This window comes from Maniola hyperantus, chromosome 18 (assembly GCF_902806685.2).
Source record: "Maniola hyperantus chromosome 18, iAphHyp1.2, whole genome shotgun sequence".
Classification (NCBI taxonomy): Eukaryota; Metazoa; Arthropoda; class Insecta; order Lepidoptera; family Nymphalidae; genus Maniola; species Maniola hyperantus.
Genome location: NC_048553.1, coordinates 7,216,437 through 7,232,333, shown reverse-complemented (window position 1 = coordinate 7,232,333; position 15,897 = coordinate 7,216,437). Strand labels below are relative to the sequence as shown.

At 35.5% G+C, this 15,897-nt stretch overlaps 1 protein-coding gene across 1 annotated transcript; it reads right to left on the bottom strand.

Annotated features, from left to right (window-relative positions):
- Positions 1-2,946: 2,946 nt before the first annotated feature.
- On the bottom strand, positions 2,947-14,713 carry Rox8 (TIA1 cytotoxic granule associated RNA binding protein Rox8). The gene is made up of 4 exons (XM_034977919.2): positions 13,652-14,713; positions 12,351-12,452; positions 9,873-9,963; positions 2,947-6,681 (listed from the first exon to the last, which is right to left on the bottom strand). The coding sequence occupies exons 1-4, from the start codon at positions 14,513-14,515 to the stop codon at positions 6,563-6,565; spliced, it is 1,176 nt and encodes a 391-aa protein (XP_034833810.1). The 5' UTR covers positions 14,516-14,713; the 3' UTR covers positions 2,947-6,562.
- Between the last annotated feature and the right edge of the window lie 1,184 nt (positions 14,714-15,897).

Here is a 15,897-nt window from a genome sequence, read left to right as displayed (position 1 = left end):
CCCGTCCTCGCCGACTACCTACTACAAGGACTACGAACTCGTAGATCAAGTTAGAAGGACAATCCCAGAATAAATCAAATAAAATATTATAGTAGGTGTAGTTATTGGTGAATTCCCGGGATTCAAACCAGAAGAGGGACATACCTGCAAGATGCAGTACTTTCTTAGTGGACTGTGCCTGTGGAGGTCACCAACCGTTAGATACCATAAGGCATAGACAATCAACATAGGTGTATGGTCCATAAAAATGACTCCTCACGCGCCATTTCAACTCTATGGGTCAACTGCCATGTCAAAAGTATGACAAATGGTCAAAAGTACGACTAAAATCGTACTTTTGACACAAAAAGTTAAAATGGCGCGTGAGGTGTTAAATTTTACGCGTTATATAAATGAGTTCTGACGCGTCATTTTAACTTTGTGTCAAATGCTCAAATGTCATGTCAAAAGTACGATTTTAATCACGTATTTGTTCTGAGATTTTAATCTTTATTTCAAAGGTAAACCATACTTTTGTAGAGTTGAAATGTCGCATGAGAGGTCATTTTGTATGGACTATACAAATTCTCAGTTTCTAGAACTAGCGGTTTGAACTGTAGGTAGGTACCTACTTTGATAAATTATGGTAGATTTTGTATCAATCTTGATAGAAAAATCTGCTGAGAGTTGCTTTCCAGCTCCCCAATTGTGTAAGAATAACCATTTCATGGCTATCGTAATCGACAAGAATTCTGCCCTTTGATTGGCTGTGAAAAAATGTAAACAGTGAATCAACCAATCAAAGGGCAGAATTTCTTGACGATTGCGATAGCCATGAAATGGTTATTCTTACACCAGCTCAGAACAAATACCTGCTTTTATAAGGCTGGTTCACACAAACGATGCGTCTAGTCGTCTCTATAGTAACACCATTGTGCTTTACAGTCAAACAACATTTTGTTATACCGAAATATTTGTCAGATGAAATAAAATAAATAAATTATATTTGACATAAATATTTAGATCAAGGTAAAATAATAATAAACTGTATTGAAATATTTCTGGCATACAATATGGGATTTTAAAATAAATACATATAGTATTCATTATCGTGAACATGCATAAATAATAAAAAAATACTATGCACAATATATTTAAAAGTTAAATGTTAGTGTGACCTGATGCATATGTAATATGATCTTTTAGTGGTAATAGATAACAGCACCATAAAAATATGTTTCTCATGCATGAATATTTTTGATCCATAATATTTCGATACAGTTTTCACAAATCAACATTAAAAATTATATTATTTAATTTAACTTGTCTTAGCGGAGACTAGCTTTCCCCCGTAACTTAATTTGCGGGTAGAAACATTATATTTAAAGAATAATAAAAAAACATGCGGAGCCTTTTTCGTGACATTTAGCAACTTTCGCGGTTTTCGCGCAAGAGTTGACTACATCTCTCACAAAACTGTCGTGTTGAAAAGCGTCGCCGTTGTCACAAGAAAATTTATCTTGTGTCACACTGGGACTCAAAAGGATTTTTTTCCCGTTGAGTCACGCGTTACTCACGGGAGTATGACTTTACGGGAACGACCCGATAATTTTGTATCAGTTTACAGGTGACCGAGATTCGGAGTGACTGGAGCTGCTAAATGATCTATCAGCCACGGTGACTGTTAATTACTTAGATAAATGGCGGCTGAGAAGTGAGCTGCGAGAGCTGGTTTGCGTGCAGTACGGAAATATTATATCTATAACACAGCAGTTGTGACTAAATTCTCAACCGCCATTAAGTTTGAATACCTACTATTAGATATTTAGAAATGCCTAGACAGCCACAAGCGGTTAATAATTAAATCCGGCTACAAGTTTTTATTAGCTTTTAAAGTTCCTTAACGCAAACTATTAAGTTTCAATTTTTAATGGAAATGCTGCCTTTTGGTAGCCCAGACCGAAATCTAATCACCCCGGCTCCTCGCGTCGTCGTCGTCGTCGTCTACCCTACCCCCAGTTTTTGTACGGCGTGAAGCCAGGTCTTGAATGAAGCGGGCGACGAAGAAAGTTTACTGACGTAGCTTGTTAAAAGTTAATTACTGAAGAGTCGCTAATCGTTACTTAAGATTGAGTAAAAACGAGACAGATTTATGTGAGAGATATAAGTCTGTCCCGTTTTAACTAAACTTAGGTAATTAAGTAACGATTAAGCGACTCTGAGTACGGCAGTAAGACAGGATATTTCTTTTTTTCATTGAAAATTTAACTTTATCAGTTGGATGGTTCACTTGTGGCGGATTTTTAAAAAAAGACTATTTTTAGATGTCTAGACATTTCCGAGATATTATCACTTCAGAAACAATAATTACCAAACTAACTAAACTAATACCCACCTAATACTTGAACAAACTGAAGTCTAAAAAAATATAAACTCATGTAATCTTTCTATTGTTTTTGAATAACTTGCCAGAGCAGTTGGTAAAACTGACTATATGTACTCTACCACAGAATGAAGTTAGTATACTCTCTACTACTAAAATATGATAAAGGCAAAAATCTCAATGGGCGCTAAACATTTTGCAAACATAAACGTAACTGTGTTTTCTAACGGAATTTCTTATGTTTTTTGAAAAAAAAAATCGAATTGAATTTCGAATGTTATTTGAAAACATGTTTGTGATTGGTTGGTGACTCAAAATGGTTAACGCCCACTGAGATTTTTGCCTCTATCTATAGGATTACGTAACAGAAAGAGAACTCTTTCCGTAAATAGAGTATAGCTGTTGATCAATATTGACCGACTGCTACTGTCCGTGAAACAGCCGTAAGATTTAAAAGTTAGTTATATGAAGGTTAGATTTATTTACAGTTCGTGTTTATTTGTTATCCAAGTTGTATTATATTAATAAAGGGTAGGTATAGGCACAATTTTCGGAATAATTAATAATACAATAATAATCCAAAGTATTAATAAACTTAAACTATTTATTCTTTCCTTTTACAAAATGACGTTTAGAATTTTTACAATAATATTTTTTCAATAACCGAGCTGTTTACACGTAGTGTTCAATCACAGTAGTACACTGCCGCCCTCCAGTTTGGACCCCGAAATAAACACGATACAGTATAATATATTCTACAAATCGACGGCAAATCAAACACCCGGTGTCCCATTTTCCACTTTATTGACTTACCAGCTTTCCATACAATAAATCATAACAATTCAATGTCAACAAAACAACATGTGCTGAACTTAATAATTATAAATATACGTCAGACGGCTGGCGCGTCCGAGCAGTGGTCGGGACAGCTCAGTCTGCAGCGCGAGCGCCAATAAATACATGTATGTACACGAGGCCTTTCGCGACACTACTCCTATATCGTTATAACTTTTTTTTAAATTTATAATTTATTTCGTTATGTCCTATCTATGTAGATTGTAGACTATCAACGGCGCGAGTCGCCGCTAGGGCGCGACAGAGCGAACTGCGAACCTTGTTCAATGTCTCGTCTTTACCTAAATCCGAGTCACTTGACAAAGTCTTCACTGACTGGTCACCTTTTGCCGTAGCATGAGTCCATATAAACCAACTGCACGTTATCGGCCACTCTGCCAAGTCAAATACGGGATATGTCCGTCGGTTCCCGACGTTCTGCGCTAGCCACGGCTACTGTACTGGACGTTTTCTATTGCGTACTTCTTATCTCTAACATTCACTATAACATTTCAGTTTATAAACAAACATTATTCGCTGTATAAGTCAAGATCTTGTACCATAATTGTCTAAAGGCAGTTCTTATAAGGCTGGTTCACACAAACGATGCGTCTAGTCGTCTCTATAGTAACACCATTGTGCTTTACAGTCAAACAACATTTTGTTATACCGAAATATTTGTCAGATGAAATAAAATAAATAAATTATATTTGACATAAATATTTAGATCAAGGTAAAAATAATAATAAACTGTATTGAAATATTTCTGGCATACAATATGGGATTTTAAAATAAATACATATAGTATTCATTATCGTGAACATGCATAAATAATAAAAAAAATACTATGCACAATATATTTAAAAGTTAAATGTTAGTGTGACCTGATGCATAATATGTAATATGATCTTTTAGTGGTAATAGATAACAGCACCATAAAAATATGTTTCTCATGCATGAATATTTTTGATCCGTAATATTTCGATAGTTTTCACAAATCAACATTAAAAATTATATTATTTAATTTAACTTGTCTTAGTGGAGACTAGCTTTCCCCCGTAACTTAATTTGCGGGTAGAAACATTATATTTAAAGATCCCGTTGTTTCTCGAAATCCTTTCTTAGTGCTGGTCTAACTTATAGAAATAACCTCCATGCAAAATCTTAAGTTTCCAGACCCAGCTGTTTGAGCTGTACATTGATATGTCAGTCAGTCAGTTTCTCCTTCTATATATACAGATTGTAAAATATAACGAAGATATAGTATATCTAGTGAAAGCTGATAGTGAGAAATGGTGGCTTTAAAAAACTTAGGTCGTGAATCCCTGGGTATCTAGGAATAAACGTATTTGATACTTTTTTACTTATTTTTTGATTGTAATTATTATAGAGCCAACGAGAGATAGCGTTTTTGACATAGGTCAGTTACATACAAAATAGTATTGTGTGCCCTCTCCTCTCGCACGCATTACTTGGATATCTGAGTGTCAAAACGTCAAAAACACAATCTCTTGTTGGCCTACATTACGTATGCAGATTGCTTACCGTAATTCTATACATTAATCCTATTTTCTGCTATAAAAGTTCACATGGCAGAAAACATAGGATTTTAAACAGGACTACATCAGTAATAACATTGTTTTTATAAAAATATGTTTCAGAATAAATAATTAGTTTTTAAGTATGGGTTACCTGGAAGAGATCACTAGTAGTGATTAGGTCACCCTTTGTTTTTAAGCATATCCCGTATTTTTTATTCTTTGTTATAGTATTATGAAATAAAGTTGTTTTAAATTAAAAATTAAATTAATTATGTAATTGATGCCAAGCGATTTCTATTTTAGATTCCACATTTTAAACTATTATAATGACAGACCAGGTCTAATAAATAAACTACCTGCAGAACTTATTGAGTATAAAATATACTTATTATTAAATAAATCTAGTATCAAATCTAGGTGATGTTATATAAAACAAGTGACATTTTCCGTAGTGATGCAGGTTTCTAAAAACGCTAAAAATCACATCAGCTTTCGTTAGACAAACTCTATTACGAAATTATGTAGAGAATAGAGCTGTTTCAAAATAAAATTACGCGATACATTTCTACATTTTCCATACTTGTCAATGAAAAATATTGGAAGTGCCGCGCGCAGTTTCAATATTTGAAACATTTCATTTTGATATTTCGGACGACATTTTCGCAGTTCATGTTTACGGTCTTACGGTCCAGTACCCTTAGCACGAGTTGGCACATCTTGACAACGTTGATAGATTTCGAGTATCGAAATACTATAATGGTACTGATTCTGAGCACAACCTAATTTTAGAGTATTCGCATCCTCTTCTTACTAATGTAATATGAAAAGGACAGATGCAGTTTGACAGTTTTAAATTCAATTTTTAGATGGTAAAACCCGTGGTTTTAGCGCACAGTCGGGAGCCTACTGTTTAAATTTGTAGCGTGCACCAAAAATTTTGAGTCTTTAAATGTAAAGTTCATGTTCTGTCTTTTTTTAGCATTGTAAAAAAGAAAAGGATGCAGATACTCGACAACGGAATCAGTGCCACAGTCAATATAAAAGTTTCAAGGTAGTACTTTCAGCATTAGTTTCTACGTCAGGCGCTGGCTATAAGTGTATGGATGAACATGAACCTTAAAACGAATTTTAGGTCCATTTTACTTCACGTAATAATGTTTCGATACTCGTAATCTATCAACGTCATCGAAATATGCAAACTCGTGCAAAGCTTACAGTCACAAAATACTCGGTAACAAAAGGTCCATACAACGCTCCATAAACAAGCACACTCACGCGTTAGCGCATCGAAACATTCGCACACAATATGGTATTTACGCCATAGATATGCGAATCACATAATGGTCAAAGTTTTCTTGGGATAATGCGGTGAATTCCCAAATCCTTCCACATGCTGCTTCCACAAGTTATTTTCAGATGTTAATGATAATAAACCGCCATCCATACTAATATTATAAATGCGAAAGTGTGTCTGTCTGTATGTCTGTCTGTCTGCTATATGTTCACGGCTCATCGGTTTAACCGATTTTGATGAAATTTGGTACAGAGATAGCTTGCATTCCGGGGAAGAACATAGGCTACTTTGATGCCAGAAAATCAACGCGGACGTTGCGGGTATCATCTAGTAGATGAAGGTTTTAATTGTGCTGAAGGCATAACACAACATGCGTGTGACGGCGAGCTTAGCCAAATGTCGGCGGAGACAGTGTGAGTGTGCCTGGTATTGCGCGGACCTGTTGTGAGACTATTGTGTGGTAGAGGGGTGTAGTGTGTTGTGGTGTGGGGTCGCGTTGGTCAGTGCGGGGTCGCGTCGCGGGCTCGCGGGCTACTGGGAGGGGTACTGCGCAGAGGGCACGGACGCGTACATGAGCGGTTGCGGGCCGCCGCTCCACGAGCCGCTTGCCGCACCCGCGCCGCCGCCCGGCATGCTCATGCGGTAGCCCGCTGGAAACACAACATAGTACACTACGTCAAACTACAGTATTTCATTTGTATGAAAAAAATGACTTTTATAATTCATTGTCTATATTATGGTTAAAAAATGGTTGCGTTTAATCCGTTGCGTACATGCAAGAACTGAAACTTCTACGGTTTATATTCATAATGGGGCCGATTCTCTTGAACACAATCTCTAAACTAAACTAAATTAACAGGTCTAAATCTAGTGCTATCTTTTTCCGTAAGCAACATTATAAAAGGGATAGCAACAGATTTAGACGTGCCATTTTAGTTTAGTTTAGAGATTGCGTACAAGAGAATTAGCCACATTGTCTGATTTACACCGGTTAAGTGTTTAGCGAAGTCAATAAAAGTACAGTAAATACAGTGACAATTTGGCTGGCAAGCCTTTCTGGTGGATCCGGATAGTATAACTTTTCTTATTTTTTATTTGTTCATACCAAATATTTGTAGCAGTAAAAATAAATACCAAGTTTCAACAGTATAGCTCTTATAGTTTCGGAGAAAAGTGGCTGTGACATACGGACGGACAGACAGACAGACATGACGAATCTATAAGGGTTCCGTTTTTTGCCATTCAGCTACGGAACCCTAAAAAGTGGACATGCAGGAAAGCACTTATCTCCATAAAAAACCCTCTACTTTTGGCAAAGGGAAAAGTTGGAAAGGAGGAAGGATAGGTGCAACATATATCTGCTAAAAATCCATACTGATATTATATATGCGAAAGTGTGTCTGTCTGTCTGCTAGCCTTTCACGGCCTATCCGTTCAACCGATTTTTACGAATTTGGTACGGAGATCTGCGGTTGCATCCAGGGGAAGGCTACTTTTTTCCCGGAAAATCAAAGAGTTCCCACGGGATTTTAAAAATCTAAATCCACGCGGACGATGTCGCGGGCATCATCTAGTATTATAAAAAATAAAATTCACGTAAACATGCATATTACATCATGTATATTAACCAATAGTAGGTATATGTATATTACAAAAGTATAATCTTCTCTATATATAAAAATGAATCTCTGAATGTGCTGCTATGCGCAAATCTCGAGAACAGCTGAACCGATTTCGCTAATTCTTTTTTTATAATATTCCTTGAAGTACGAGGATGGTTCTAACCCGGTGTCCCGAATAGCAGAATAGTATTAAAAAATAAAAAATTAAAGAATCGACTGTTGGCGGTATGAAGTTCGCCGGGTCAGCCAGTATATTATATACTCTTGTTAATATTCTTGTTTTACTTGCACCCCTTCGCACGATACTTGCAAGTATCGTGCGAAGAATGGAAGGAATTTCACTACGTTTCTTCTCCATCTCAACGAAGACTAGCTGTAGTCTTCTTACTACCCACTGCTCGCTACTTGCCACACAGCCACTTCGCTAAACACTTGATCAATATAAATCAGGCCAAATGAGCTCGTTAAGAATATAAATCTCGGCAGATATATACATTTATAAAATACTCATGAATTTTCGAATTTGAATACCGAAACGTCTCGTTATATAACATTTTATACATATAACATTATAACGTTATTATGTCAAAAACAGTCACTTAGCTTTTGGAATGCTCTATGTATTAAAATGTTTCAGTATTCGGGAGATTAATTATTGTGTTACTTAAATATATGTCTGCCATCTTCAATTTAAAAACCGGCCAAGTGCGAGTCAGGCTCGCGCAATGAGGGTTCCGTACTAGTCGTATTTTTTCGACATTTTGCACGATAATTCAAAAACTATGATACATAAAAATAAATAAAAATCTGTTTTAGAATGTACAGGTGAAGACCTTTCATATGATACCCCACTTGATATAGTCACTCACTTCGAAAGTTGAAAAAACTAATTATTAGTTCATGACCACAATTTAATTTTTTTTGTGTGATCTAACCCTAAATTCACGGTTTTCAGATTTTTCCCCAAATGTCAGCTATAAGATCTACCTACCTGCCAAATTTCATGATTCTAGGTCAACCGTCAACGGGAAGTACCCTGTAGGTTTCTTGACAGACAGACGGACAGACAGACAGACAACAAAGTGATCCTATAAGGGTTCCGTTTTTTCTTTTGAGGTACCCTAAAAATGGTTATCATTTTTGTAAGCAAGCAACACTCCGAGAAGTATAATATGGTATGAAGCGGGGGGACGCCCCGTACACCCGCACATCACCCGCCCGCGGGCTGTGTGGGTGTGCACTGTGCAGGGCGTCTTACCCCGATTGCAATCTTGACCTGTCGCGTACTAAGATTTCTTCAAAAAATAAAAATGCGATGGTCATCTAGATACCTTAAATTTGTAAACTGATTTATTCTATTTTTATTTTGTTTTTGTGATTTTACTTATGTAATGACATTCAAAAAGTGTACTCCGTAGGTACCTACTTACTTTGAATAAAATATTTGATTTTTGATTTTGATATTCAAACCGAACATCGTTTTCTTAATCAGCAATTGGATAAACCTCAGAAATAACTTTTTCAGTTTTAAGGCTGAAATTATGGTTTGTTTAGAGAGATGATTGCGATTTGCGATCACTGTAGCTGTCAAACGGTACAAAAGGGGGCTGATTACAAAAACAAAATAATCAATAGTTATATTATTATCTCTTAAAAATACTAAGATGTGATTTACAATGACGAAAAATAACGATGGTCGCCGTTTATGCATTCACGTTTTGATAAGAGCTTAGAATAAGATAACGAATGATAAGCTAGCGATAAAATTACTATTAAAAGCATGCAATGTTTCGTTTACATCTTTTATTAGTTTCGGATATATCAGTCTACAAGATGAATAATTTAATGTATACATATACACATATAACATTCGTGAAATGATTTTACACGACCATTAGGAGAAAACCCAGTTTTATTCGATTGATATAAAACCAATTTCAATAAAATTTCGTATTTACGTTCAATGTTTAATACACTAAGTGATTACGGTATTATTTTATGGTAACAGAGCACAATTTTAAATATAAATATGTATTAAAAGTTAAAGCAACAAATATGCGTTCTGGCGGCCCAGACTTTTCCATACATTTCACCTTTGTGCTCCCATTTGCTGAGAAAGATTCTGGCCAAGATACAAACAATGGACTACTTGTTTTGTTATCACTGGTCTACAATCTACATGAAATAAATGTTTTAGAATTGTTTATAGCATTTCTTACCAGCTGCTGCGGCTTGCGGCGTGCTGTATGCGGCGGCGTACTGCTGGTAGTAGCCCGGCGCCATGTATCCTTGCAGCGCAGGGTAGCCCTGCTGTTAAACGAAAAAGAAACGTTTAGGAAGACACGGTCTGCCCGCGAAATTCAAATTTAGGTATTTTGGTTTTTCGCAATTTGTAAACTAATATTATGACAAAGTAGGCTTATGGGATTTAAATTGAGCCCCTAGCAGTATCATCTTCACAGGCTTATATAAAAATCTTTACTTGAAAGTGAAAGAAAATAATGAGTTTGACGTGAGCTACTCACAAATTATTAATTATTTTGACTAATTTCTTGAACTGGACACTTTCAAGTAAACATTTTTATATAATCCTGTGACTGTTCCATAAACATGGAACCCTTATTTTCTCTTTTAAGGGGAAAAAAAACGATCCCAGAAACCAAAGCAGTTTCTACACACAATAAGTATTTCCCTGTAAAATACTTGTGTTTGTCCAAACTAGAACTTTCTTTTCGCTTCTAATTTGTTTCTGAACACTATGCACAAAGAGCATTATGCAAAAAATTCTCCATGGAAGGCCTACTTCGGAATGACGACATAGTTTACATAATTAATATTGCTACAAAGCCAAATTGTGTGAAACTTTGAAAGTAGTCTATTTTATGTTTTTAAACCATTGTTCCAATGGCTAACATTACAAGTTTGTCTCATTGACATCGAAATTAAGTAATTTTGACGATATAGCATCAGCTCGAAACTTCAATCTAGTGCTGACGTCACTAAAATAGCGGCCACGCGCATTTGCAATTTGCAGGACTTATATCATTACTACGATAGTAAAAAGTATGTTGATTGCTGACCTCCTGTAAGATGTACTTTATTTTAAGATATTTTCGGAAAAATAGGTTAAATTCAGATTTACTTTGGATTTTTTTGGATAGTAGCAAAGTGTTATCCTACAATTTATTATTTAAACTTGTAGTGTGCACTAAAATTTAGTCATTAAAATTTTATCTTTCTTTAGCAATATTAAAAAGAAAATGATGGAGATACTTTAAATTTAGTTTTGAGAAAGACACCAGAATCGGCCATTGTCTGGGCACTAATCTTCTTTCTAAAATCTTGTGTTACTACAATGGTACATTGAACTAGTGACACATCTGACATCACACATGTGAACTTGTTAAAGTGATCCAATTAATTTAAGATAATATAATAATGATGTGATGTTTATATAAGTGTCGGTTCTTGTGTATTTTATTTATTTTTTAATATTTCTACACTTTATAGGGAAATAAAAATGAATTAAAAGTGGAAGTTAAGTCGGCGTCTATTTAGCTCAATGGCTAAGCCTGGCAATCCTCCAGTGAAGCAATAGTGCCAGTCTCTTGGGCACCATGCCCATTAATGATCAGTTGGACAGTGTGTATTTTCTGTAAAATATATTAATTTTTAGCTGTGATAGCCTAGTGGTTAGGACGTCCGCCTTCTAATCGGTGGTCGGAGTTTCGATCCTGGGCACGCACCTCCTAATTTTCGGAGTTATGTGCATTTTAATTAATTAAATATCACTTGCTTTAACGGTGAATGAAAACATCGTCAGGAAACCTGCATGCCTGAGAGTTCTCCATAATGTTCTCAAAGGTGTGTGAAGTCTACCAATCTGTACATAACCAGTGTGGTAGACTGTGGCCAAACCCTTCTCTCTTTGAGAGGAGACCTGTGCTCTGTAGTGACCTGGCGATGAGTTGATCATGATGTATTTTATGTCTTTTTTCTTGTACCTTTATTCGTATTTAAATTTATTATTAATCATCTAGTTAGTGTAAGTGGCACTGCCGTTCTAATTAGATATAAAATAAATAAAATAAATAAATGATGATGATGATATTAATTTTTTGTGTGAGCTTATTATTGCCGTAAATATTTTATTTTTATGCAAATAAAGTGAAAGTTTATATTGAGGTGAAGTATATAAACTGGTTGTTATACATCGTACATCCATATTTTCATATTGATTGTGAAAGTGTCCATCTGTCTACTAGCTCTTCATGCCCCATCTGTTTAACCAATTTTGACACAGTACAACCTATGTCCGTCCCCAAGATGTAAACTAATTACTACAAACATCTTGAGGTTTCAAAACAGTTTTGAAGCATAAGCTGTGATAGTAAACTAACATTCTGGCTGGGCAAGTGATTAATTCGAATTTACAATATTATACACCTAGATGATGCCCACATATTGCCATAATTACACAAGTATTTTAATATTTTTGTGTATAATCAAACCAGATAACATTGCAGCATTTTAGTATTATTTAATATTTTACTGTAAATATATTAATGTAAATAAGAATTGAAAACATTTTGTATATTCACATTCAAATCATAGTAATATGTATTTGATCTATTCAACAGTTTATATTTTTATAATAGATTAATGTTTATTTCACTGAATTCTATGGAAATATTTACCTGTGCATACCAATAGCCCATTCCTTGTTGGTACCCATAGTTAGGGTACTGTGTTTGTGCTCCACCCATTGATGTTGGGGCTGCAGGTGGATTATTCGTACTCTGTAAAATTCATAAAATTGTGTAAAACTCGCTGTTTTTCTTGTGCCAGGGGGTAATATTTGTCAGTACATTTTCAAGAGTTGGTTGGAAATTTTTTATTCAGCACCCACTTGTACACTATACAGTGATCACATAGTCCAATCTGATATTGGTTTGTGCAGGTCCATAGAATAAGGGTTAAAAACTAACTATTGTAACTAAACTAAAAACTAATAGTTTTTTAATACAATATGCAGTCATACATCTCATATTCAGATTTGACTACTTGTTTAGTGCATATCTCAGAACAAATACCTGTAGAATTAGCCCTTTTGTGATTTTTACTGTTAAAGCGAGACAGCTAAATGCATTCAAGCTCTTATTAGAACGTGACAAAAAATTTAACCCTTATCGCCGTGGTCACTTTTTGTTTGTCAAGATATTATATTTTATATGTGAGATCTTTACAAACAACGTGAAGTGAGGTTATGTTAACTCAGGTATTTTAAAGGAATAATTGATTTGTTTCGTTGTTTTTTGTTTTTGAAGCTATTGTGCAATGGTGGGTCGCAGTATAATAGGCTACAATAGCTAAAGCAAACGTAAAATAGAAATAATAACATTTCACAACCTACCTTATATATATTATACCTCTGCTTGAGCGAGAGGGACTACAGGGGCCGTGCTAGTTATGTCTATAGCCGTGCATATCTGTAGGTATAATCTGTGGTGCATACTCTGCTATACATATATATGCTATATGCTGCTATATGCTGGATTAAGTTTATCAGCTCAAGATCATAGGAATAAATTAACCAAATATTAATCATATTTTATTTCTATATCTCTAACCAGCCAAGGACAGTTTTGTTTTTGATAAATACCTCTTAATGCTTATTCATGACATGCTCATCATATGATGTGATAACAAAATAAATGTTGTCTATAATATGTATAGTTTGACTTAACCTAACCTTCATTAACACCATCTCCCATGGCAACAGACTTATAATCTGTTGAATTAATATTGATGTAATAAATAAAAGGAGAAACTGACAACTACAAACACCTCTGGGTCTAGATTTCTAGATGTCTAAAGTTTTGCATGTAGGATGTAGACCCCAATCAAGGATTTTAATGAACTTATGAACCGTCTTTAAAACCCTTAATCCATGCAGGGGAAAAAGTTTAATCAATTAATGTTTTCTTTATTTACAAACCTGGCTTTCGGTGCCCCCATTCTCTTTCCCCCAGAAACATTTCACTGTGTGTCCACTTATTTCTGTATTGTGTGTCGCCTCTATAGCATGGGCGGCCGCTTCTTTAGTTGTGAACCTAATAAAAGCATATCCCTTGTCCCTGAATACTCTTACGTCCTGTATCTGACCAAATTGTGAAAATGTGCTTTGCATTAAATCTTCAGTAATTATATTGCTAGTGAATCCACCGCAGTAGACGGTTGTGTTAGTCGGCGAGCTCTGGTTGTACACCTCGTCGAAAGTCGGCTGTTTGACTCGCTTGCTGCTCGGCGCGCCCTCATTGGGCCCTTTAGTGGGTGGCTTACGTGTAGACCAGTTAGTACGTATGGAACGAGAACCCAGCCACTGACCGTTCATAGCCTGAATCGCCGCTTCAGCATCAGCTTTCTTAACGAACGAGACGAAGGCGTATCCTTTAGATTTGAGCGTTTGTGGGTCACGTACTATTCGACAGTTCGAAATCTCGCCGAACGGGGCGAAGGCTTCGCGCAGTATGTGAGTCTCGATTTCCGGTGACAGGTCACCGACAAATATGTGATGGTGATTGCTCGTATCCGTCTTCGGCTGATTGCCAGGACTCGTAGCCCAGTTAACCTTCATTTCCTTGTCGAGGAACACTCGCTTGTTCATGGCAGCCAGGGCCGTAGCCGCCGCCGAGTGACTCGTAAACTCCAGGAACGCATAGGGGTCGTTGCCTGGCTCACGAATTATTTTACAGCCTTTAACTTCGCCTATTTGTCCGAACAACGCGCATAGGAATTCTTCTGTCACACTCGCGTCTAAATTACCGACGTAGAGAGTTTTCGGATGGCTTTCGTCGCCCATATTAGATTATATCGTAATCTAGCGGTTACTTTATTACGACTATGAACACTAATATCGAAAATACTCGCTAATTATCGTGTTATTTCATCACATCAAACATTGGATGACGGATAAAAGAAAGAAAAATGTCGCAAACAGCGCCTAGAACTTCTCGAAAGACGTTGCTGTTGACTCGTGAAACGTTCACTTTTCGGAAACAAACGCATCTATAGACGAATTTCCGGCAGAAAAAAATTCAAAAATTTGGCGGGAAATGTTAGAATCAAACATTTAAAACCTGAAATTTCACAGAATTGTAGATTTTTGTAAAATTTTAACGAACGTTGATAAGAGGTACCTATATTAAATATTTGGTTTAAAATAATATTATCACGTTTTTCAAAATAATATTTTATACCACAAACAAGATAAATTGCTGTACGTAGACAAAACTTTAATCTTTTCCGGAAACGAGTGTCGTTTTGAAAGCTTATGAATCATCAATAAACACTGTTTCGTTTACAAATTTCTGCATTCGTTTCAATAATCTGATTGGTTTGTTCATTATGATGACATATTACAACCAATCAAATTTCGTTTAGTGTTTGCATAATAACTTTCCAATATTGTTGACAAAATATGACTAAAAAATCATCATAGAGTAAAGTAATACACTGGAAAAAAGTCATGAAGTTTCATCTGAAATCGAACGATAGAACTACAATCGATTTAAAAATTTATGTATGCGAACCACATGCGAACTGTATAAAATATTACCCTGTTTGTTTTTGCTAGTTTATAAAGTCACTCCAAATAACTACACTAGCGGCACGCTATGATGGCCGGTTTGACACATTACAATAGTGATGTGGAATGTCAATTTATTCTCGAACAAAAAACAATTAAGTTTTGTTTTTGTACCTGATTAAATAGGTTTAATAAAACAAAAATGTATATGTTTATTTAATTTATTTGAACGAACTGAATATTTGAACGAAAATGAATATACATACTTTATATGCACACAAGAAACATATGAATACAAAAGATACCGAAAAAGGTGCCACAAAAGGCCATAATTAATCAGATTCGTCCATACTACTATTTTCACTGTCGTCACTGCTATCATCACATACATTAATAATTATATGTTCGTTTTCTATAATATTATCTATTTCACATCTCTTTCATAATCTTCCCTTATTAATTTAACAGTTCTATTCACAACCTTTTCCCAGTCTCCTTTAGTCACATGTTCACAAGCTTCTTCTAATAATTTTAGCATTTTTTTTGTGGTAAATGGGGGTTCTGTATTGTGTCTTGCAGCATATCCCTTAATTTGAGCCCACACCAACTCAATCGCATTATACTCACAATGGTAAGGCGGTAACCGTATAACTCTG

What these genes read in the sequence shown, in the direction of transcription:
- Rox8 (XM_034977919.2), bottom strand. Translation starts at nt 14,515, where the DNA reads ATGGGCGACGAAAGCCATCCGAAAACTCTCTACGTCGGTAATTTAGAC. An exon ending in ATGGGGGCACCGAAAGCCAG is followed by an intron (nt 12,453 to 13,651) that starts GTTTGTAAATAA and finishes TGAATTTTACAG; the next exon opens with AGTACGAATAATCCACCTGC. An exon ending in GCCGCAAGCCGCAGCAGCTG is followed by an intron (nt 6,682 to 9,872) that starts GTAAGAAATGCT and finishes TTGTGTTTCCAG; the next exon opens with CGGGCTACCGCATGAGCATG.